The 26,531-nt window shown below is 44.0% G+C and overlaps 1 protein-coding gene across 6 annotated transcripts in view; it reads left to right on the top strand.

Annotated features, from left to right (window-relative positions):
* LOC139260297 (C-terminal-binding protein 2) overlaps window positions 1-26,531 on the top strand; it is a 318,546-nt gene that overhangs the window by 148,523 nt on the left and 143,492 nt on the right. Inside the window, exon 1 of one of the 6 annotated variants that reach the window (XM_070876740.1) lies at window positions 7,549-9,355. The exons of the other annotated variants lie outside the window; for them this stretch is intronic. Coding sequence (XP_070732841.1) covers window positions 7,549-9,355 — 1,807 coding nt within the window. Of the gene's footprint in view, window positions 1-7,548; window positions 9,356-26,531 lie in introns of those variants that run through there. 6 annotated transcript variants of the gene reach the window in all.

Here is a 26,531-nt window from a genome sequence, read left to right as displayed (position 1 = left end):
TGTTATTGAATGCTTATTTTTGTGTTTTGTTTTGTGCTTTGTAAGTCTTGGTGCTTTAGAATGTACTTACCTGTGCCGATTTCTTAACTCTCCGCAAGGGTTTTCTGAAGTGGCCGTATACACTTGTGTAAGTAGATTTGGAGTAACTATTAGCTGGCCAAAGTGGCCAAAACTGGCGAAGGTGGCTCATAACACCTCCTTTTGACAGAAAAAAAACTAAACTAAAAAAATCCTAACTAACTTACTTACACCGGCACAAATTGAATGTGCAAAATGGGGATTTTTAAGATACTCCAGAAAAAATCAAGTTGCTCCAAAAAAAAAGGAGCAACTCCTGGCCAATTTTGAGCCCATAACCTCTAAAGAAAAAAAGTAAAGTGAAGACAAATTTCAAATAGACATTCTCTTAAATTGGGAAAGTGACGTTTTATTAGATACGTAGGCCTCGAGATTTGTGGGTATCATGCCTGTTTTCCAGGTGAAAAGCGGGCAACTAAGTGTCCAATATGGTGGGTGGCACGCGCATGCACATTCCGTGGTGGTGAGCCGCCCACCATATTGGTAATGGTGTCCAGCGCCCACGCCTAAAATAGGCATTAGGCCCCCATTTGCATATGCAAAGGGACTAATAACTTTGCAAAATTCATTAGAGATTGACTACAGCATGTACCGTGCATGATGTAGTTAGTATTCTCAGGCGCTCGGCAGCTAAACTAACAGTTCCTAAAGGAACTGCTGGAGGCTGCCTCCCGAAAGGCAAAGTTTAGTTTCTTCACTTAGCTTATCGTGGAGCTAGCGGAGCAGTCATGCTCCTCCTGGCTCCAGTTAAATTTGCGTGCCCCTCCCCCCAGTGACTGCTTGTAGCCTCTTTGTTCTTCCAGAGACCAGGGAGCTGCTTTAGGGGCTGTGACATAAACAAATGAGACCGGCAGACCAATAAAAGAGATCATCCACAAACAGACCTAACACAGTGCTGCACAAGGGTAGGGTAGTCTAGTGGTTATGTTACTCTAGAGGCCTAACCTAATCAGAGAATATGAGTTCAAATCCCAAAATGGCAGTTTAAGAATTTGAACTCAATTTTTTTTTTAAATTGGAAATATAAAGCTGTTATTAGTAAAAGTGACCAAGAAACTATCAGATTTTTGTAAAAACCCAACTGGTTCACTAATCTCCTTCAGGGAAGGCAACTTACTGTCCATAATGGTCTGGCCTTTTGCGACCGCAGTTCCTCACCAAGGTAGCTGACTCTCAGCTGCTCACTGAAAGCTCACCACCACCTTCTCAAGGCAACTAGGGATGGGGAATAAATGCAGCCTTGTAAGTGATGCCCACATCCCAAGAATGAATAAAAGAAAAACATGGCAGCTAAAGAAATTCTTACTTCAGGTGACTAGAAGCTATTAGAAAATAATTCTATTTCACTATCATTACCATGTCTTACTGGTGGTATTTTCAAGAAATAAAAATGTTGTTGGAGTGTAGGGTTATGGGGAGCGGGCAGGGAAGTGGAGTTGAGCCTAAGATCAGATCATCCATGATCTTACTGAATGGGGGAGCAGGCTCGAGGGGCCAAATGGCCTACCCCTGCTCCTATTTCTTATATTCTTATGTTTCTTATCCAGGACACGTCAATAGTAGAAAGGTATTCAAGCCAGATATGAGCTAATCTTTTTTTTTAAATGGAATTGTCACGACAACTATAGAGCATTGCAAGTTTAGTTAACGTGGACACGAGCTCAGTAAATGGCAAAGTAGTTACCAGCATGTAGCAAAGTGAATCATCATCAATGGCATGCAATTATTCATTAGGTTCTCAGTGGATGGCTTTTCAGTGTTGTTCTGTTCCCTCTGAAGAAACATGTGTAGAGACAAACATTCTTAATGAGAAAGGTGACTGGGGCAGAGCTGGTGCGGATAGAGGATTTTATTCAAGTGGCAGTATTCCCTTATTTTAGCTGGCCCAATATTTATCTTGCATTCAGATTTTTTTTTAAGTTTGGGTTTGTAGAATCATGAAGTGTGTGGCAGTGCTGAGGGAATGAACCCTTTCAGATGCTTAGATCCTATGTGTGTCATTCCGCTAATGTGTTATGTTCTATACGCTGTTTTGCTGATTGCCTCTCTGTGCTGGTTTAATGTAGGGCTGGGCTACTTTGCAGTCCATCTGTGCACCAATATGGTAAATCTGTAACTGACAGTATTCCTATCATACAACATATAGCAGGCTTGGTCCATTTTTATAGCTGTAATGCTATAAAACCATCCACAGCAGTTCAGTACCGTGTGCAATAATTGATCAGTGCAGTGTGTTTTTTTATGATATCAGTTGGCATTCTGGTCACAGAAATTGTTGTGTTTTTTAGGTTGTTTGGTAGTTTCGATAAAACAGAAGTTGAAGTCCTGGGAGACAAGCACGTACATCTGGAAAACTGTTAAATGCAGTCAAATTAATTAGAACAGCAAAAATTCCCAGCACATATTTGAGATCTATCTTGACAGGGTCTGAGGCAGCTGTATATAGTGGATGCTCCTATTGGGCATTTTTAAATTAACATTAACAAGTATTGACAAATTGAAAATAAATCACACTAATATACTACTTGATCTTTAAGTTCATTATTAACCGCAAGGTCTCAAGTTTAGGTATGATATTACACTTACTTTTTTAAACAGGATGCTCAGCTGTCATTCTCATTTAATTTGTATATTTTCTCCATTTTCCCTTCATTCATTAATTACTGCAGTTCACCTCATGCATTTTTCCTTTCAATTGCAAAAGTGTCCAAATCAACTGCAGTCTCCTCTACAACTTGCAACGATAATTTTGTTCCATGAATCAGAAGTACAGTCACTTTGGGTGAATGCAAACATAGGCCGCGATTTTGCTGACCTTGGCGGCTCCGTGGAGAGCGATGTTGATGGCAGGTCTCAGCCCCGCTGCTGGCTACATCCCGGCCTCTGAAATCATTTTCTCTTGATTGGGCTTGTTAACCCCACCCCCCTAGCGAGTTTCCCAGCCAATTAAAGTAAACTGGTCTGGTGACATCATTCATGACCCGTCATTAGCCGGTTTCCTGAAAAGGACCATGGCCAAATTTAGTTTGACATTTGTGTTAGTGTTATACAGTATTAAAGTGCTGCAAACACTGCACAGAGGTGCAGGGCTGCACCCAGACTCTCCCATGAGTCCCTGCATATGCTTATGGAGGGAGTCACAGCATGCAGGGAGGTCCTTTTCCCTTCCCGTGGGCGGAAGAGATCCCCCCCCCCCCAGGATACCAACACAGCCTGGTTACACATTGCCTCAGGAGGACACAAGCAGAGATATCGTCAGGAGGACTAGGCTACAGTGGTACAAACCTTTCAATTATCTCAGTAGATTACGAAATGTTAGTACAAAGCCACACTCAACCTCATCCTGCAGTGCCACTCATCACATCCCCATCACTCTGCCTTCTCTACTCTACTCCTGCACATCCTTACTCACACCAACTTACCTTGCACCTCCACCCATCCCTATCTATCTACTTTATCACATCCCCATCTCACTAGTCATCCTTCACACTCACCCTCATCCAAGTGCAGTCATACCCACTAACAACACACAAAGGTAGGCACTTGGGTGTTTTAGCCAATGTTCATGTAAAGTTTCTGTTAACGTGCTGTCAAACATTGAAATTGTTATTTGCAACATTTTCCGTCCTTGGACAGATTTGTGTGCACTTTTGGAAGTGGCTTAATGAGTTGCAGTGAATGGTGAGACATAATGGTACTACCGGCAATGCCAATGAGTATGAAAGGAATGGCTTGGGCATTGTAAGGATGCTTTATGTTGTTGGTGTGGGGTGGTGCCAACCTGGCGCATCATGTGGCAGCCAGGGTGTACAGTGTAAAGTGAAGTAAATCTGGCCATGGTGAGACCATCCCTGGCCTCCCGGGCAGCAATGTGGTTGGGTGCTGATGCCCTGTGCCCTGTGCATCATCTGTTGATTGTAGAGAAGGTTGGTGGTGTTGTTCGTGCTGCTAGTGTGCCTGGTGTTGCTGGTGTTGAGGCTGATCGTGGTGGGAATCTGAGGGCCAAGGTGAGAGATTATAAAGGGCACCCATGCTGATGGAATAGATGGCAGGCGAAGTAGAGATGACAGAGGCCATCCAGTCTCTATGGTGAGAGAGGTAATGAGGTCAGACTGGATGGAGACTTGTGTAAAGACTTGCAGCATTCTGAATCTGTGGAAATGCAGTGAGGAAGAGTTTGTGGCTGAGGGAAGATATCTCTGTAAGGTGGGAACATTTACTTGACATTTGAAACTGTCAATTCATCAGCTGATTAAATGGCCACTGACCTTCCGCCTCAACTTCACAGACGTGGTCTAGCAACAGTGTGAGACCCGTGGGCGAGCTGTCAAATTCAAAAGGTAAGTTAAAACCATTGTTAAGTGGCTGTAAACAAGCCACTAACCATTTAAATCGGCTCCCTGCCACTGCCTGTCGGGTCTGCTCAACACTGGCAGACCCGATATTGGGTAAGGCAAGTGTGCGCAATTTGACTGTGGGTTCCCGACCTGCTGTCAATCAATTCACATTTAACTCCCGTCCGCTGAGCACAAGCAAAATTCCGGCCATGGTATCAGTTTTTTTTCCTGAGTTGAAATGTCCCACCTATTGATCTGGCTGAGAATAGATGATATCTGTCATTTAGCAGATTTGAGTGTTCACCCACTCTGGGATTTTAACTAGTTACACCAGAACATCTTAACTGCTTGCCATTGTTTGAATTTCCACTAGTATTTCCTTTTAAAGTAATAATATTCTCTGTCAGCATGTTTATCTTGGTCTGTGCCAGTTGTGGCTCTGTTTTCCTTATTGTTACATCCTGCAGGATACATCTACATTTTCCTCAATTCTAGCCATTGATTCACTTGGACTTGTTACTATTTGGCCGTGTAGTTGTCAAACTCTAGGACACTGTACATAAGCAGGGTTTAATCGCAACAACAGAGAATCATAGAAATTTCCATCAGTGGCAATACTCCAGGAAAAAGAACTAGACAGAGTCAGATACTCTAGATCAAATGCCAGTAATACTGACTGTTCCATTAGTTTCTGGCTATTGAGCTAGCGGTCTGGCTGATATGGAAAGAGACATTTTAATTCAACAACGCTGTAAGTATATTATTCAAATTAATAACTAATGGTAATTTAAATCTTGCATAATTGTCCACATTTTTGATGTTTACTTGACCATATATGGCCACCTCCATTGTCAAAAGCATTGGCTTCTTCTCATTTATTCTGTAATTTTTTTTGAGCAGTTCTGTTTCTCAGTAAAGCAGTAGATCTTATGCTACTGTTGTTTCTACAATATGTCGGTCCTGGGTATTTGCCCACGGGTCAACCAAAGCTTTTAGTCAAAGTAAAATTGAAAATAAATACTATACTGATTAAACACCCTTTAACATCTTAATTAATAGTTTTAAAATGTGTGTTATTGTTTCATCTTTGTAAACAGTACATTTGTAGGTTTAATTTGTACTATCATGTTATAGTACTGTAAAATTATTACTTTATGATTTAAAAAAAAATTTATTTACAAAGCATTAGTTCCATGTTCTTTCAGATTATACTTGGATATTTTATTCGTGATACTACCCCATGTTAGATAATATTTTGCAATCAGTGAAAGCTTTACAAGTAAATTAACTAACATAACATTTTGATGACCGCCACTGTGACAGTTAAACATTTTCCTAACAAGTGCTGCATAGTTAATAACACTAAATTGGTATCAACAGTGAATCAGGAAAGCAATCTTACCCAGTGAAGTTGCCAGGTTTAGGTGTTTTACTTTAGTAGCAAATTACAGGCCGGAAACACCAGGGTCAACACTGATGTTGCCAGCCGATCATTCTACTCAACCTTTAGAGTTCCTCTTAATTATCCTTTGTATACACAAATAAACCATTTGTTAAGCAGTTCTAATATTTAGATGATGTGTCTGATAACCATCCTGCAGAGTGAGATGGAACTGTCAGGGCCTGTCATGCACACAACACTGTCAGCACATTTCAAGTATCGGAGTATGTCTGTTGTTGTTGTCAGGAGGATGGTGGCAATGCGCTGGCACATTTTACCATGAGTTGTGCTGTTCTCCATGCTGCTTGGAAGGGGCTTTTAGTATCTACAGTACACCTAGCAAGAGTTTAAACCCACGTTGCCTATTGTCTGATGACCAAATAGTGACAACTGTCCTGAGGGAGTGGGTGTGAAGCAGGATTGCTTTGCGGTCAGATTTGATCCAAGTTATCATGCCTGGCAATGGGAGATTAGAACAGAGATAGTCGTTAATGGCAAAACAAAAACATCAAAATATTTTGTAAACAGAATATAAAAATAGTCAACATTTACAGAAAGCCAAATTTCCTCAAATTTGCAAGTTGGTGAATATTTGAGGTGACATTTTCAGTTTAAAAATGAATCGTATTTGTTTTGTTACAGTTTACATAAACTTAGCCAGCCAGTGTATTGCTCACCGTGTCCATTTGTGCACTAGCAGAGCTGAATTCCGTCCTTTTTCTATTTCTCCTGGAGTGTTTTGACCTCTGCTATGCTCTTAACGCTGCAAATTCCAGATTACGTTCTGGCAATTTTCCTTTGTGAGATGATGAGAGGATTTTCTTCTTATAGTAATGATGTGCACTGAATCTTCACTCAGCATGATTTAGGTTGCTAAATTTGACTTTGCGTATACAATAAATACCATGACTGCGTCACTAAACCAATAGGGCACAGGAACATTTCCACAGTTCGACTGAAAGAATCATTTTAGTCCCAGTCCTTTGCTTATTCAGTTTGAAATTTCTGTTTTGTCAACATTCCCACTCGCATGCAATTTGTTTCCAGCTGTATTCACTGGATTAGTATCTCATCAAGATGGATTTGAATTGTGCTGACAGTGAGGAATTGTCAGGTTTTTTTCCTCCGTAATTTCCCCTCCCCCTTTTGCCAGAAAATACAAAGGCCCTCCACTTATAAATACATTTCCTAAAAATGCAAAGGACCACTTAAATAATTTGGCAGCAAATTGCTCAGTTGTTCGATTAAAAATTGTGTATCTGTAGCATATGAGTAATGTACAGTCTTGGAATGAGCTTGATTGATGTCACAAAGAGCAAAGGCTTTACTGGTTTAATTTAGCACTTAATCCATGCCCTGCCATACCAGTTGCCCACACAAGCAGTGTCCCAAGCAAGAAAGGATAAATGTGTGGATTAAAGGAAGCTACTCTTTCCATCTGCAAGCAGACACACAAAGAGAACCTTTCATTCGGTCGTTATGGACTGAGAATTGGTAACAAGGTGCGTTGTGTTTTGATTCTACTGATGTTTCTGTGGATAAATAATTCAAGCAGTATTTTGTAATAGAAAACCTCCAGTTGCTTAGTTCTGCAGTCCCAGTGGGGGCTCAGGTGAAACCAGCCTGCTTTGTTTCATGTTTTTGTAACCAGAGGTCCCGCCTCTTTAACTAAGCTGAAGTCATTTTATTCCAATGCCTGTCCCTAGCAAGCAGACAACTGTTGGCCGCTCTCAGAGCTGGGACTCTAGTGGATGGTACGAAGATAACTGGGACAACGACAGCGTATACGAATACCAAAGGCCTCTTAGGAGAAGAAATTCACTAACCTACTGCGGGGAAGTTGTTTGTGACGACTCACCTGGCATCAGAGTGCACGATAACAACTTCACAGGAGGGTATGAACATAATTACGAACGTTACAGGTATCCAGACTCCGGGTTTGACCAAGGTTATCCTAATCGTTATGATTGCAGACCTGTGAGAAAAGGTTCTGTGCCTGATTGCTCTCATTCCTACGAAAAGCAGGCTGTAATGTCTGGGCGCAGCTCAGTGCCTCCTCAGGATTACTACGCAGAGCCTACTTTGGCCATTAGGCCGTCTGAAGAGGCACGGTTTTATAGGGATCATATGCTTAACAGATCATCGCAGAATTATGGGATATCAGGAGGGAGAATATCATGGGACCACTCACACGGGAGGCCTCCTCCCCCTCCTGAGGTAAACCGTCTGTACCATGATCCTTCTGGTAAGCTGACTCTCGATGGACAGAAAATACGTAGTCGAGATCCTTCTCCTGCTAGGTATGGTGCTGAGACACCTCTCCCTCGTTACGGAGCTGAGCCACCATCTCTCACTAATAAGCAAATGTACAGTGACGCCACTGGTCGACCAGTGGACTCTACAGGTGCACGGCAGGTTACTCCAACATGTTTAGTTGTGGACCCTGCCATTGGATCTCGGTGTGAGAACACTTTGGATAGAATGCTGTCTCCTGGCTCATTAAACCACACTCCTAGACAAGGAGTGACAGCAAGAATGATGTCCGATTACAACGCACAGAGAGATGGTTTGATTTCAAAGCCAGTTTATGATGGTTATGACAACACTATGATAGCTCGTGGCCACCTACCTGCAGGAATACCTGGGCAGGACAACAAGACTGAATTTCTGGCACTATTGCGTTCAGAGGGGTTATCTGAAAGCACAATTGCTGCCTTACTGCAACAAGGTTTCGATTCAACAAACTTCCTAGCCATGTTAGAAGAAAATGATATTAAGGCTGTGGCTTCGAATCTGGGTCAGGCGAGGTTGCTGTTACGTCTTGTCCATAGTTGCAAAGCAGACATGCAGTTACGACAGGAGCTGCAAAGTAACAGTGCTCGAATGAGAACACGTTCAAACAGCTTCAGTCACAGAAGTGAGCTAATGCGTAATGACTACGGAGTCCAGCCAAGAGTGGTCCCTACAATGGATAATTCCACTGTTCAGCAGCTACCAATGGCATTGCAACCAGTGTCACCCAGGCTTGCTGAAATGAACCGTCGGCCATCCAGTGCCCCATCCCAACATCTCCTCGAAACTGCTACCTATGGTTCACCTGGGCCTGGAAGACTAGGGAACCATTATCCAAGCTTCACAGGCTACAGCAGCCCTGTCCCAGTTGGGCTGCAGAATCTGCGATCAGGGCCTATCTATGCTGCTCAGTCCGGAATAGCAATGAATACACTACAGGCTACTCCAAACACAGGTCCCAAAACCGCCTATTCTACCACTTATACTGTGCCCATAGAACTAATGACGAGGGAGCGCAACCCAACTCATTCTCCGTTACATAGTCCTCACAATAGTCCTCAGATTCTCCGAAGGCCTGGAGCACAGATGGAGTCTACACTGGTACCTACGAGCTCAGCTTATCAGCTGGCGAATACTGCAAACCAGAAAGTGACCAGACGTACAGGACCACCAATCATTGTCTCCACAATGGCATCACCTGAACCAAGTAATGCATTTTTTACATTTTAGCTATATGTGTGATATGTGTGCTTGTCCCCTAATAATGTCCCACAGAGGCTGATTGCAAATATTGTTTGCACTTTATAAATATATATTGTATTATTTTTGTTTTGATGCACAACTTTTCAAAAACATAATGTATTGAAAATCTCTTTGTATACTGATTTCCAAACTCTCAATTATCTGAAGTACTTTCTCTGGAACTGTTTGGTTGATCAGAAATGTTATGCACATCATGATAGCATTAGGTTGGTTGCCTTCCTGTTAATGCAACTGGTTGTGTCCAGGTAGCTAAAAAGGAAGGTTGCCCCTGATCTCTATTTAAAATATTATTGTATTGTGCAGTTGACTCTGTGGAGAAATCAGCAGTCATCATAATTACAAGAGATTTTTCTGTATAATGTAGATTTATTTTCTATATGGCAACCCTAAAGTATCTAAAGACTAATATCCTCTTTACATTTGGTGCTTGACATTATTTGCAATAGAGAGGCTGTATGACACCAATTGTATCATTATTCTTCTCTTATTGTGTTATCATAAGATTTCCTTGTTGCACCTATAGATCCTTATGCTGCAGAACTGTGGAATGATCAGAAAAGAGATAAAGGAAGGATTAGTATATACAGCTAAACAGTGTATAATAAAGCCTCCCATTGGAAAACTCAGTGATTGGAAAGGATTGAAAGTTGTGTTTCAAATGATATTTTTGAATAAAATGTATTATAAAAAATATATATTTACAAAAATAATGGATAGGGACATTTAGCAACAACTGGAAACAGTAACGGGTTTAATGCCCCCTATGAACTATTTAGTGCACTGGTTAATGCACTTATGTTAAATTCCTGCCTGTCCTTTTTTTAACCCAGGGTTAATAACTGTTAAAATAGCACAGACAGGAATTTAACTCCAAAGTGTTAACCAGTGCACTAAAAACACCACATGGAGAAAACTAGCCGATATTAGCATATCGATTCCAGTTTTTGTGTGCAGTCATTTGGAAGCCATCTTCAACAGATGTTAATAAGGATACCAAATTTATATTTTGGAAGCCACCTTCAACAGATGTTAATAAGGATACCAAATTTATATTATTTCAGGGTAAAGTGTATAATGTATGGTTACCTATACTACACAGGAAATTGATTCTAGGTGAGTTAATTAAAGCATAAGACCTGGTATCTTTGACTCCCTGGTATAATACAGGTAGAGTCTATTTTAAATAGTTTGTTGAATTTGTTTTCTTGTTCATTGGCACCTTTCTACCTCTGATAGACCTGACATTGCACAGATCTGAAAAGTAGTGGACGATGACACGATGAGCACGTTGCCAAATTCCTCCCAATGGTGTCCTCTATTCAGCAATAAGAGAATTGGAATTCAAATAGGGAAATGCTATCAAACACAATTGTGAGCACTTTATAGTACTGCACGAGTCAGATACTGGTAATATATGGAACATGCTTCCTTCTATTTTATACCAAGATAATTGTTAATAGATTTTTGAGCTTCAATTCCCCACAATTAATTCCAGTTAGTTCTATAAAAGTGCTTCCCAAAATAATCCTACCCGTGGTTGAGTGTACTTCCAGCCACACCCTTAGAGCTGATTACACAGCTATCAAATATGCAATGTTTAAGTTACTGTATTACACAATTTCCTGGTCAGCAAGTGCAGATTATATCTTGGTAATTATGAAGTGATTTAATTAAAATACTTGATCCTTTCATATGAATATTATGCAGTAAGTAAACTGACAGTTGCTGGTGATACTGACAGTTGCAACAAACCCCAAACTTTGATCATTTACATTATTGTAGATAGCACAACTGGAAATTGTATTATTCAGAGGCCGGAAATGATTTCAAGGATGTAATCCAAGGATATTTACTAACTTTTCCATTTTTAAAATTTTGTAAGCACTATTTTAACACTTCATTTCTAAGCAAATCAGTAGCAGTCATTAACCATAGTAACAAATAACTGGACAGCTCTCATCAACAGGAAAATCCACAGGGTATAGGGCATCTCAGGATTGAGGACTGAAAAGGATGGCAGTCAGGAAATATTTCAACAGAATGCTAGGCGTTCTAGTCTCCAATGTCCTTGTATGGGATTGAGGACAGAAAAGCATGGGAGCATGCAGTCCTATGACTGCAGATGTCCAGCCCATTATACATAGATAATAAGTTGCATTGATCTAGGAAAACCATTACCTAAAATAAATTGTCATCTAATGTCAAGGGCTGATTGGCCAAAAATATGCCTTGAACATTTTGCATGTGTCTGTTGAATACATATAGCATAGGATTTAGGTCTTTGCAACTACGAGCTCACAGAGCTAAAACTTGATGATGGCTCTGTTTTAATCTTGGAAATGTGCATAGAAGTGTCAGCAAGAATCTCCAAATATTGCATTTCATGAAAAAGAAGGGCCATAGCTGTCTGGGAATCATTTAGTGAATACATCCATGGTAATTTATCTCGGGCTGAAAAATGGTTACTCCCATCGTAGTCATTCCTAGCAATAACTAATTCTCAATATGTTTTGGTAATGAAAAAGGTCCTCTTCCCTTTTATTATTTTGGGGCGTATTCTACAATTTGATAAAATACTAGGTGTTGAAGTTATAAATATACATCACTTCATTACAAATTCAAAGTAATCATTTTAAATGGGATACAGAGAGATTTATCTAACCTTTTCCTGTAATTATTAATAACTCTTTTCTATATCATTTAGCATTCTGAGAATTATTGGAGAAGTAAGAAAGGTTCAATATTAGAGCAGTTGTGTGTCAGTCTTTTTAGTGAGTAGACATGAACTTCTATACCTAAGGAGCATAACCAGGTAGCAGTTGTCAGAACATCTAGTTATTTGATTTGACACGTTAGACCAGAGTATCCAGTCAAATATTCAGACTCAACATTCTCATATATGATATGATTGGAAGACCTTCACTACAAGCATAAGTCATTACATAGCCTGACCATGCTGGGCTAAGCTGTTACAATATACAGGGTGGACATGACAGATTGAACTGTTCGAAGATATGGGCTGTTACCTGGTTCAGGGCGAACAAAAATGGCAGACTATTAAATTTGATGGTGAGCCAAGACCTTCCTTACAAGGAGTTCCTTGCTGCTGTTAGATCCAAGGGAGGAAATAAGTAAAATGAGAAAGCCCAAGAGTAGAGTAGAAAGACTGTGAAACTGACTGGGGAGGTTAAACAAAGTCAACCATCTCTGAAAGCTGGAAGATAATCCACTAAGATTTTTTTAATTTTAAGAGCAGCTTTAGCAGTGCATGCAAGCTGTTAAATAATGTTTCCACATGATGTTATATGTTTATAAGAGAACTTTCCAACCTACCACCCCAGTGGAATATGGTGTGGTCGGAAGAGTCAGTTTATGGGCTACTTCCTCAGTTGCTCTCTGTAAATATACTCTGAGTAATCATTTCAGCTTAAGTCAAAAAATCAATCTGTGTTTGAAAGCTAAAACATTCATTACGTAATACGTGAAGTCCATTATATTTATGAATAGTGATTACTGCTGCCACTGGCTCCCCTCTCCATTGGTAGAATACAGTGTATCGATGATTCCAATACAGTCAATCTTTGAACACTGCCATGAATAAGTATCCAAGATCTCTTGCCGTTGAAGACTGTATGATTTAATTGGTCAAATAGTGGCCAGTGAGGTTAAATTTTCCCCCGGTGGAGGCTTAAGGCGGCCTGCAGGCAGAGCACACCCGCCACCTGCCCGATAGTCTTGGTGAGAGGCCCGGCTTACTTTAGCATTTGGCCAGCGAGCTGCAGGTGGAAAACTAATGCCCTGGGGCAGCTAGGCTGCTGCAATATTGGGTGGCCTGGCTGACAGGTAAGTCACCCGGTTGATTTTTAACTGCCAGTTTAACCTCCCAGTTTCCGTTGGACAGTTCGGGTTAAAGTTGACTCCAGTATGTCTTGCAAAGATAAAATCTCCCTTCTCTCTCCTCAAAAACCTCCTTTTTGCCTAGAGGCTTATTTGGAGTGTGCATCTTCCTTAAGGCGCATGAGTAATTTAAAACAGCGGTGTTCTACCTGCTGTCAGAGTTCATTATTGTGTGTTCAGTAGTTCATTTTGTTTTATTGTAGATTCACAAAATCTTTCTAGCTAACTCCCGAGTTGAATTCTGTAATAGTTGACCCCTTTGAGTACTGAATGTTCCTGGCAAGTTGCATCATTTGAATTATTTGTCCTAGGGTTCCTATCAATTTAAAAATCAAACTGGTTGGGAGTGACCGTGAATACACAAACCGTATATGCTCGGAAATCACCTGCTACCAGCAATTGAGCAAATCCTCTTATCTGAAGGGTGGTGGCTTTAAAGAGCCAAAATGTTTTAGAAAAATTATCTGAAGCTTTTATTATGTGATTTATGAAACTTCATAATAGAATAAACTAGAAAAAGTTTCCTAGGAAGGTCAAGCCTTTGTTTTGAGGGTGTTTTCTCTCAGCTTCCTGATGAATTGGAAAACTGAATAGTATTGAGCTCATAATTCTGGTGTATGAGAGAGATTCCAAAGTCCTCAAAAGTAGAGCTAAGTATCTACTTAAACATTAGGAACTTGCTGTTTATTCGTACAGCAATGGAAAAGAAAGAATTCTAGAATAGAGACTCTGATTATTGCCATTTTCTTAATCTCACTTTCTGGCTGCTTCAAGTACTCAGTTTTGCCTTACCCCCCCTCCCCCCATCGATCTGTTTATTTTTGATCTGATAACATAATGATCATTTCCTGTCCATTGACAGAAACTCCTTGTGGGTGTGCACATTTTATTGTCCTCCTTATCACAGCCATCAAAAGTAACAATTGCCCCATATTAGACAACTTAATCAGAATTTGCACAAAAGTGCAGTAAATGGTCAGTGCCACCAAGGGCCCAGGAAGGAACATAGGAACAGGAGTAGGCCATTTAGTCCCTTGAGGCAGTTCTGCCATTTAATTAGATCATGGCTGATCTGTACCTCCACTCCATTTGCCTGCTTTTGCTCCATATCCCTTAATACCCTTACCTAACAAAAATCTGTCTCAGTTTTGAATTTTTCAATTGACTTAGGCGCAACAGCTTTTTGAGAGTTCCAGATTTCCACCACCCTTTGTGTGAAGAAATGTTTCCTGACATCATCCCTGAATGGCCTAGCTCTAATTTTAAGGTTATTTTGGACACCTGAATCAGAGGCAATAGTTTTTCTTCATCTACCCTATCAAATCCTTTAATCATCTTAAATACCTCAATTAGATCACCCCTTAATCTTCTATTTTCTTTGGGCCAAAAATTGCAGTTGGAGGCTTTCGACCAAATTTTTTTGGACAAACTTAACTGATAGTCCTGGAGGAACGAACACTTAGGCTCCAAGGCCTAGATGCACAGCCCAGCGCAGAGGCCCAAGCATCCCAGGAGGGTAAGCACTTCCTGGGATCACATGGGCCTGGCCCACTAATCACAATGTAGTATTCCCATTACTATCAATGAGAATAACTCTAAAAACAAAAAAACGCGCGCATAATAAAAAGAACACCACGTTTTTAAAAAGTAATAGAAATTAAATTAAATTTAATGTTTTATAAAAAAAAATTATTTTTTTGAATTTTTAAAATGCTTTAATAATGTTAAACATAAACATAGAAACATAGGGCCCAAATTTGCCCCAGGGTTAGAACGGCACATCTCTTTGTGGTGCGCCGACTTTTTAGAACAGAAACGGTGCCTGTTATTTACCTTGGTATTCTCCCCTCCGTCTGGTCGATCCAGGCCCTTGGCGCAGCGCAGCAGAATACATGGGGAGCGGAGCCAGGTCCTTCTGCTGAAAACAGTGCCAGGACCTCGGTACATGCGCGCTAGAGTGTGCGCACATGTGCAGTAGCTCCAGGCCCCCGAGGCTGCGTGGGAGGGGCCCGAAGCACGCCGCCCCTAGCCCTGGCCGAATGGACTCACCGGGGCGGAAAAGATCGGACTCGGGCCTCCCTCCCTCCTGTCCCGCTCCCGCTCCCCCCCCGTTCAGCCCTCTTCTTCCCTCCCCCCCTTTCAGCCCTCTTCTTCCCTCCCCCCCTCCCCCTGTCAGCCCCCTTCCCTTCCCCCTCCATTCAGCCCCCCAGTTCAACCCTCCTCCCTCCCACACCCCCGTTCAGCCCCCCTCCCTCTCCCCTCTCTGCTCCCTACCCCTCCCCTCTCCCTCTCCCTCCTCTCCCCTTCCTCCCCTCCTCTCCCCTCCCTCCTCTGTCTCCCCCTCTCTCTCCCCCCCTCCCCCCTCTCTCTCCCCCCCTCCCCCCTCTCTCTCCCCCCCCCACCACCCCCTCTCTTTCCCCCCCCCCTCTCTTCCCCCCACCGCCCCCTCTCCCCTCACTGCCAGAAACAGAGAGAGACACTGACCGAGGCAAAGAGAGAGACACTTGGGGGGGGTGGGTGGGGTGCTGCTGTCCCAGCACGCAGTCGGTGAGTAGAAACTTAATTTTTTATTTATTGATTGATTTTTTTTGATTGATTTATTGGTTGATTTATTTATCATTTATTATTGATGATGGCTCTTTATTTGTAAAAGTGAAGTGTTTAATGTTTGTAAACATCCCTCCCCCCCCCCCCCCACTCCCCATCTCTTGTTCCCTACGCCTGATTTTCTAAGTGTAGGCAAGGTTTTTCTGAGCGCACAAAAATCTACACTTACTCCATTCTAAGTTAGTTTGGAGTAAGTTTTCGCTGCCTAAACTTGCAAAACAGGTGTAAGTGGCTGGACACGTCCCCTTTTGAAAAAAACAATCTGTTCTAAAATGGAACTATTCTAACTCACTAGAACTGGAGCAAACTAAATGCTGAGAATTGCAATTTCTAAGATGCTCCATTCTAAACTAGTTGCTCCAAAAAAATAGGAGCAACTCAGACCGAAACATGAGCCCATAGAAACATAGAAAATAGGTGCAGGAATAGGCCATTCATGGGCATGGTTTTAATCTAAAAATAAGTAATACAATTTATTTTTTCTATCTTTTAAAACTCTTTCCTTACGGCTGCTTTTACCAGGCATAAAAGTTTGAAGGACATTTGCTGGGCAAGAGTTGCCCAAATCTCCACCGGCGAAGGCCCTTCTCCCGGGGAGGCGCACGATCCGATAGATCGCCTCTTTGGGTACATATCGTACACACCCGGAGAGGCCGCAATTTACGGCCCTTTGACTCATTGATTCTATTGCAAATTGGTTTATCTTGGATATGTTTCAGAGAAAAATAAAATTATGTTGGAGTGAAGCTCCTTTATTTTCTGGTTTTAACCTTAACCTTCTATATCCCAGGATATGCAAGCCTAGTTTATGTAATCTCTCCTCATAATTTAACCCTTGGAGCACTGGTGACATTCTGATGAATCTGCACTGTACTCCTACCAAGGCCAATATATCGTTTCTAAGGTATGTGCCCAGAACTGTGCACAGTACTCCAGATTTGGTCTAACCAGGCCTTTGTATAGTTGTAGGAAAACTTCCTCTCCTTTATAGTCTGACCCTCTAGATTTAAAGGCTAACATTCTATTAGTCTTTTTGATTATTTTTCATATCTGAGCACTACATTTTAGTGATCTATGTCTATGCACTCCTAAATCTCTTTGGACTTCCATTGTTCCTAGCTTTTCACCATTTAAAAAAATACTAGGGCTATCCTTTTTTGATCCAAAATGGATGATCTCACACTTACCTGCGTTGAAATCCATCTGCCACAGTTTTGCCTACTCACTTAATCTATCACTGTCTCTTTGTAGTTTTTTGCTCCAGTCTACATTACTTACTGTGCCACCAATCTATGGGCCCAAGTTTCCACAAGAAAAAAAACGGGCGCCCCTCCGAGCTGGGCGCCCGTTTTTCGCGCCTAAAACGGCGCCTAAAAAAATCCTCGGTATTCTCCACCTACCTGTAGGTCCTCTGGCCCTCGGCGCAGCCAGCACGAGCTGTGGGGGGGCGGAGCCAGGTCCCTGCGCTGAAAACAGTGCCGGGACCTCTGCACATGCGCGCTACAGTGGGCACACAAGTACAGTAGCTCCAGGCGCCGAACTGTGTGGGAGGGGCCCGAAGCACGCAGCCCCTAGCCCTGGCCCAATCGCCTCACTGGGGCTGCGTGAATAAGGCTCCTCCCACGGCCAGCTCCTGCTTCCTCCCCCAACCAGACCCGACACCCGCTCCCCGCCCTGCCTCCGGACCAGACCCGACACCCGCTCCCCCCCCACCGACCAGACCCGACACCCGCTCCCCCCCGACTGACCCAACCCCCCCCCCCCGACTGGACCCAACCCGACCCCCCCCCCCCACCGACCAGACCCGACACCCGCTCCCCCCCCCCCCCCCCCCGCCTCCGGACCAGACCAGACCCAACCCGACACCCGCTCCCCCCTGCATCCGGACCAGACCCGACCCCGCCCCCCCCCCCCCCACCGACCAGACCCGACACCCGCTCCCCCCCCGACTGACCCAACCCCCCCCCCCCCCCCCCCCGACTGGACCCAACCCGACCCCCCCCCCCCACCGACCAGACCCGACACCCGCTCCCCCCGACTGACCCAACCCCGCCCCCCCCCCCCCCCCCCCCCCCCGCCGACCAGACCCGACACCCGCTCCCCCCTGCATCCGGACCAGACCCGACCCCGACCCCCCCCCCCACCGACCAGACCCGACACCCGCTCCCCCCCCGACTGACCCAACCCCCCCCCCCCCCCGACTGGACCCAACCCGACCCCCCCCCCCCCCCCCCCCCCCCCCACCGACCAGACCCGACACCCGCTCCCCCCCGACTGACCCAAACCCCCCCCCCCCCCCCCCCCCGCCGACCAGACCCGACACCCGCTCCCCCCTGCATCCGGACCAGACCCGACCCCGACCCCCCCCCCCCACCGACCAGACCCGACACCCGCTCCCCCCCCGACTGACCCAACCCCCCCCCCCCGCCAACCAGACCCGACACCCGCTCCCCCCTGCATCCGGACCAGACCCGACCCCGCCCCCCCCCCACCGACCAGACCCGACACCCGCTCCCCCCCGACTGACCCAACCCCGCCCCCCCCCCCCCCCCCCCCCGCCGACCAGACCCGACACCCGCTCCCCCCCCGACTGACCCAACCCCCCCCCCCCCCCGCCGACCAGACCCGACACCCGCTCCCCCCTGCATCCGGACCAGACCCGACCCCGCCCCCCCCCCCACCGACCAGACCCGACACCCGCTCCCCCCCCGACTGACCCAACCCCGCCCCCCCCCCCCCCCCCCCCCCCGCCGACCAGACCCGACACCCGCTCCCCCCCGCCCCGACCCGACACCCGCTCCCCCCCCCCCGACTGACCCAACCCGCCCCCCCCCCGCCCCCCGACTGGACCCAACCCGACCCGCGCTTCCCCCCCCCCCCCCCCCCCACTGGACCCGACTCCCGCTCCCGGACTGGATCCGATCCGAACTGACCTCTCTCCCTCCCCCCCCCTCTCTCTCTCCCTCCCCCCCCTCTCTCTCTCCCTCCCTCCCCCTCTCTCGCTCTCTCTCCCTCCTTCCCCCTCTCTCTCTCTCTCCCTCCTTCCCCCTCTCTCCCCCTCTCTCTCTCTCCCTCCCTCCCCCTCTCTCTCTCTCCCTCCCTTCCCCTCTCTCTCTCTCCCTCCCTCCCCCTCTCTCTCTCCCCCTCCCTCCTCCCCCGCTCAGCGGCACGAACGGCTTTCTCCCCCCCCCCTCCCTCCCGCTCAGCGGCACGAACGGCTGCAGAATTCTCCCTGGCTGAAGCACTTTCACACAGGTAGGAAGATGGTTTATTTAATCTTTTCTTGGCTTATAAATGTTTATTCAGGTTGGATTTATTTGTATAATATTTGTAGAAGTATAAATAAGGATTTATTGTAGAATTTAATGAGTTCCCTTCCCCCCCCACCCCCCACCGCGTTCTGGACACCTAATTTGTAACCTGCGCCTGATTTTTTAATGTGTAGAACAGGTTTTTTCAGTTCTACAAAAATCTTCACTGGCTCCATTCTACTTTAGTTTGGAGTACATTTTCACTGTGGAAACTTTGAAATCAGGCGTCAGTGGCCGGACACGCCCCCTTTTGAAGAAAAAATTCTGTTCCAAAGTAGAACTGTTCTACCTGACTAGAACTGCAGAAAAAAAAATGTGGAGAATTGCGATTTCTAAGATAGTCCGTTCTCCACCAGTTGCTCCTAAAAATCAGGCGCAAATCATGTGGAAACTTGGGCCCTTTGTGTCATCGGCGGACTTGGATATATGGCTCTCTATTGTGTTGTCTAAGCCATTAATAAATACAGTGAATAGTTGAGGCCCCAGCACAGATCCTTGTGGGACACCACTAGTCATTTTCTTCCAATTCAAGTACATACCCATTATCCCTACTTTCTACCTTCTACTACCTAACTAAAATCCTAACCAGGTCAACAATTTGCCTTCAATTCCATGAGCTTTAATTTTAACTAACAGTCTGTTATGCACTTAACTGGTCCAAAATAATATAGCTTCTCAAAATGTCACAGTGTTGATGGTATTGTTTAATTATGCTCTTCCTGATAATGGGCTTAGCAACAATAACTTGCATTTATATGGCGCCTTTAATCTAGGAAAACATCCCAAGGTATTTCACAGGAGCATAATCAAACAAAGATTGACACTGGGCCCATATCCTGTCCTGCACCAAGTCCCATTCACCCATCATTCCTGTACTCGCTGACCTACATTGGCTCCCAATCCTCCAAACCACCAACTTTAAAATTCTGATCTTTGTGTTCAAATCCCTCTGTGGCTTTGCCCCTCCCGATCTCTGAAACCTTCTCCAGCCCTACAACCCCTTCTGAACTCTACGTTCCTTTAACTCGGGCTTTTGATATAGACCCAGCTTCTTTGCCCCATCATTTATGGTCATACCTTCAGTCCTCTAGGCCCGACACTCTGAATTTCCATCCCTAAACCCCTGTACCTCTCCATCTTTCTCCCTAAAGATCCTTCTTAAAACTCACTTATTTGGCAAGCTTGCAATCACCCCTCAGTTTCTGCTTCTTTGTCTCGGCATTAAATTTTATCTGATTACGCCTCTGTGAAGTGTTTTTATATATTAAAGGTGCTATATAAATGTAAGTTGTTGTTGAGATTCATATCTATACATCATTTGTCATTTTCAGAAGGCGCTTGGTTATTAATAATTTGAACAATAACATCATTACCAGCACCAAAGTAGTGCACTGTGATGAGATTCAACTTGCCGCAAAGATAGAAAGAACCTCTGTTAATTAGCACTTAAATTGTCCTGTATTCCCCAGTGCAGGTTAAATGGAAGTGCTGCTTCCCAAAACCAAATACAAAATAACACATTCGTTTCCAATGATGCTAAACTGCATTTGTGTTCAACACTGTGTTCCAAAATAAAAATCAGACCTAATGCCAAAATTATATCAATGGTTTATTCATGATTCAGACCTTCATTTAGAAATGTCAATTTCCTGCCAATGTCGTAAGGTTTTACTCTCTAGACTGGAGATAATGGAATCAATTGTTACCACTATCACAGATGAGATAAACCAACGCAGTATAAAGTAGGTTTGAACTGGGGACATTTGTGGGCTGTATAGCTTAGTATCAGAGCAATCTGTGTATTTACCAAGTGAGCCATCAGGAGAGTCCAACTACTCCATGTCACATTTTTGATGCCAAGCTGATCCGATCCTTGACAGTAATCAGCACACATAAAACCAAAATAATATAGCAGAAGACAAAATAAAATATAGCACAATGGTGCAGTGATTAAAATCGGAGATGCTAAAGAGGCCAGAATTGGAAGAGCACAGATATCTCGGAGGGTTACAGAGATAGGGAGGGGCGAGGCCATGGGGGGATTTGAAAACAAGGATGAGAATTTTAAAATTGAGGTGCTACTTAACTGGAAGCCAATGCAGGTCAGCGAGCACAGAGTGATGGGTGAATGGGACTTGGTGCGAGTTAGGACACGGGCAGCAGAGTTTTGGATGAGCTCAGGTTTACGGAGGGTAGAACATGGGAGGCCAACCAGGAGTGCATTGGAATAGTCAAGTCTAGAGGTAACAAAGGCATGGATGAGGGTTTCAGCAGCAGATGTGTTGAGGCAGGACCAGAGTCAGGCGATGTTACGGAGGTGGAAACAGGCGATCTTAGTAATGGCGCGGATATGTGGTTGGAAGCTCATCTCGGGGTCACATATGACACCAAGTTTGCAAACATTCTGGATCAGCCTCAGCCAGGGAGAGGGATGGAGTCGGTGGCTAGGGAACGGAGTTTGTGGCAGGACCTGAGATAATGACTTCAGCCTTCCCAATATTTAATTGGAGGAAATTTCTGCTTGTCCAGTATTGGATATCGGACAAGCAGTGTGATAATTTAAAGATACTGGAGAGGTCAAGAGAGGTGGAGGTGTGGTAGAACTGGGTGTCATCAGCATACATGTGAAAACTGATGCTGTGCTATTGGATGATGTCGCTGAGAGGCAGCATGTAGATGAGAAATAGGAAAGGACCAAGGATCGATCCTTGGGGGACACCAGAGGTAACAGTACTGGAGCGGGAACGGGAAGAGAAGCCATTGTAGGTGATTCTCTGGCTATGATTGGATAGATCAGAATGGAACCAGGCCAGCTGGACGATGGTGGAGAGGCGTCGGAAAAGGATGGTGTGGTCAACCCTTTCAAAGCCACTCAGTTGTATCAAACCGCTACAAAAAAGTACAACAAGAATAAAACTGGATGCACCATCCGACAGCGGCAAAGTGATGGAAGGTGTCATCAACAGTGCTATCAAGTGGCACTTACTCACTAAAAACCTGCTTACTGATGCTCAGTTTGGCTTCTGCTAGGCCCATCCAGCATCAGATCTCAGTACAGCCTTAGTCCAAAAATGGACAAAAGAACTGAATTCCTGAGGTGTGCCCTTTACATCAAGGTAGCATTTGACTGAGTGTAGCATCAAAGAGCCCTAGTAAAATTGAAGTCAGTGGGGATCAGGGGGAAAACTCTCCACTGGCTGGAATCATACCTAGCCCAAAGGAAGATGGTTGTGGTTGTTGGTGGCCAATCATCTCAGCCCCAGGACATCACTGCAGGACTTCCTTAGGGCAGTGGCTTGGCCTAGCCATCTTCAGCTGCTTCATCAATGATCTTCACGCCATCATAAGGTCAGAGGTGGGGATGTTTGCTTATGATTGCACAGTGTTCAGTTGCATTCGCAGTTCCTCCGATAATGAAGCAGTCTGTGCCTGCATGCAGCAAGACCTGGATGACATCCAGGCTTGAGCTGATAAGTGGCAAGTAACATTTGCACCACACAAGTGCCAGGCATTGACTATTTCCAACAAAAGAGAGTCTAACCACTTTCCCTTGACATTCAGTGCCATTACCATCGTTGAATCCCCCACCATCAACATCCTAGGGGTCACCATTGGCTGGAAACTTAACTGGACCAGCCACTTAAATACTGTGGTTACAAAAGCAGGTCAAAGGCTGGGTATTCTGCGGCGAGTGACTCACCTCCTGACTACCCCAAAGCCTTTCCACCATCTACAAGGCACAAGTCAGGAGTGTGATTGAATACTCTCTACTTGCTTGTATAAATGCAGCATCATCAGCACTCAAGAAGCTTGATACCATCCAGGGCAAAGCAGCCCGCTTGATCGGCACTCCATCCAGCACCTTAAACATTCACTCCCTCCACCACCAGCACATCGTGGCTGCAGTGTGTACCATCTACAAGATGCACTGCAGCAACTTGCCAAGGCTTTTTCGACAGCATCTCCCAAACCCGCGACTCTACCACTTAGAAAGACAAGGGCAGTAGGCGCATGGGAACACCACCACCAAGTTTCCCTCCAAGTCACACATCATCCTGACTTGGAAATATATCACAGTTCTTTAATCGTTGCTGGGTCAAAAACCTGGAACTCCGTACCTGACAGTACTGTGAGAGTACATTCATCACGTGAACTGCAGCGGTTGAAGAAGGCGGCTCACCGCCACCTTCTCGAGGGCAATTAGGGATGGACAATAAATGCTGTTCTTGATGTTCATGTTTGTGGACATTGGGAGAGGACAAGCTCAGGCTTGGCTATTTTATCCCTCATAACTGAATAATCTCCCATTATTCACAGTCTAGACTCACAGGTGAATAGTACGCATTGCAATGAGCTTCTGGGGTTGGCTGGTACCCATGGAAATGTAACTCATAAGGAGGCGATGGCTTCCGGAGAGGGAAGAATGAAGGAAAGAAAACTGGCAGGAGACAAACTGGGCAAAAGGCAAAGAAACAGACAAGACGACATGAATAAAATAAAACATGTTCAAACAGTAACTTCTGCAAGATTGGAGAACATGAGTGAAAAAATACCCTCACAGAAAACACAGCCAAAAGGAACTAGACAAACTACATAATGACCACAAAATTACTTAATAACAGTTAACAACAAATACACACAGCACCTGCTCCTTAATAGACATAGCAAGATTCCTTCTACAATTGAAAAAGATGGGTCTGAATGGTCTATCTGCATTCTTAAATATAGATTGGCACTTGAGGAAAATTGGAAATGCATAACACCACATGACAATAAAACAAAGCTATTAAAGCAGCAGGATAAAGGAACAAAACAAATGGCTGCAGATGAAATAATAGAGGAACTATTATCGAAAGAGACAGCTAGGAACATATTTCCCCTCAAGCACTCACAAGCATCCTATGGTTTATGAGCATGCTGAGATTTGTCATGAGGGGAACTACACAACAGAAACTGCTGTGATAGAGAGACCTAAAGCTACAAAGAGATGAAACGGGGACAAAAGTGCCTCAAATATAATAAGAAACACAAACAGAAAGATGTGCTGAAAAGAATGCATGAGGCATGAGTGAAATAAGACCCAGAGATAAGAAAATTGATCTGGTAAGTGAATATGAATCATGCATGATTCTCATGTTCTCACATTGCAATGCAGGAGCAAATAGTTTAGGGCAAAGGCAATGAGAAAACCTCATTAATGTTGGCAATGCTAAAGGAAGTATTTAAAAATGTTTCTGAGCACTCCTTGGAACACTTAAAAACATAGAGACGTAAAGGACAAAGATTATATGCATTAGAATATGTAATAATTGCGATAAAGTACCAACACAGAGCAGTTTTAACAGATTACATCGAATTGTATCATATCTACAGCACAGAAACAGGTTCAAACTGGAGTACGTCAGTGTTTTAAATATCGCAGCACCCGTATCACACTATTCCCTTCGACTTCACATATGCATCAAGCCTCCCCTTAAATGTGCCACTGCTACCTGCTTCAACCATTCTGTGTGACAGTGAGTTTCACATTCTTGCTCCTTTCTGTGTAAAGGAAGTGCTCCAAAATTCTTTATTTGATCTGTTAGTGGCAATCTTATATTTATGCTTGTTTTGGGCTCACCCACAGAAATAGTTTTTCCACGTCCATCCTATCAAACTCCTTCATTATTTTAAAGATCTCTAGCAAGTCTCCTCTTTATTTTCTCTTTGACAGAGAAAGGAGCCCCAGCCTAATCAATCTTTCCTTTGAACTCTAAATATTAAAAATGTGCCACACAAACATTATAAAATAGAAAAGTCTTGTGATATGGTGAATGTTTCTACCTGCAAAGTAAGCAGAGATAAAACGTCTTTACCATGTGTGAGATATTTGGCCAGCCTCAAAAAAATAGCCTCTCTTTACAACAAATGTGTGATGAAATATAAGCAGACATCTAACATCATATTGCCAGTGGTTTGAAATTATCTTCTTCTTAGGCAGTCCCTCAGAGTCCAGGATGATTTATATTATGACTTTGAAATTATACTGACAAAATAACATCATAACTGTTTTTCTTGCGCTATAGAAATACTCATTAAAATTCATTAAAGTTGGAAACACACAATGTGCTTTCAAACTAGAAGAGTCACTGCCAGCCATATGATGTGATCAGCACTCTACTCATGAGCTGACTATAACCCACTCACCATTACATTGGCACTTACGAGTTGTTTAATGAACTCCCTTGAAAAGATACTTATCCTGTCACGACAGGTTACGATTTATCCGCCAAGTACCTAAATACGTAATAAGCTAGTTGGACATGCCACCAAACCAGAACTCATCCATCACATTCAATGAAAAACAGCAACAACCAGTGTTGCACATACTAACAATTCACCCTATTCTGAATGTTCCTACGGCTACATCTAATGATCTGAAGACACACCAGATTGGCTCAAGAAAAACCACAACTGCGATTCTATCTTGGTCACAATGTTTCATCCTAATACAATCACAGCAGGTACACTGCATTCACTACTGATGTACACATTAGCCAAGCTTATAATATAAATGAATACTAAAAAGAAAATAGCTGCAGCAAGGTCACATCTTGCTGGTTTGAAATGTTCTTTCAAGGTTACATTACACATTGTTGAATGTGTGCCACTTCACTTTATAACAGAATAAATACTGCTACATGTGAAAATGCTAAAAATCTTGACAAAACTTAAAGAAACCGCAGTTTGTCTTCAGCCATTCAGAAGCAATAAAACTAAAAGCCTCTCCTAAGCAACCGCCCAACAAATGACTAAAAATACAGGGTCACCGGGGCCTGTTGCAGTAGTGTCCACTTTAAATGCATTGCCCCCAAATCTGCTGGAAAATTAATGGCTAGTTCACAGCACGTGCCGTTATTGGTGTGTAAAAAGAACCCCAGCAATTTGCACCGAGGAAGAGATACACCGTTGAGTTGTGATTTGCCACAAATTGCTGGATGATTTGCGCCGTTCCACTGTTGGCCTCAGAAAAACGACAGCTGGATATGCACCGTAAATACGAATTAAACTTGCTGCAGGAAGTTGGGGCTGTTACTTCATGGGGTATGGACCCTCGAGATGCCCGGCTCCAGCAGATTCTGGGCCATTATGAAAAATTGCAAAAGGCACTAAAAGTGTTAAAACAGACACATAAATAGAATAGGGCGAGTTGTTAGTATGTGCAGCATTGTTTTTTTTGAGTGTGAGGTGGAAATAATTTCAATCATGAACTGATTTTGTCACATGAATAATTGGATATGGCCAATTTCTTCTTTATTCTATTTC

The sequence above is a fragment of the Pristiophorus japonicus genome, chromosome 3 (assembly GCF_044704955.1).
Source record: "Pristiophorus japonicus isolate sPriJap1 chromosome 3, sPriJap1.hap1, whole genome shotgun sequence".
Lineage (NCBI taxonomy): Eukaryota > Metazoa > Chordata > Chondrichthyes > Pristiophoridae > Pristiophorus > Pristiophorus japonicus.
The sequence above is the reverse complement of the archived record's forward strand: the minus strand, read 5'-3'. Positions and strand labels throughout refer to the sequence as shown.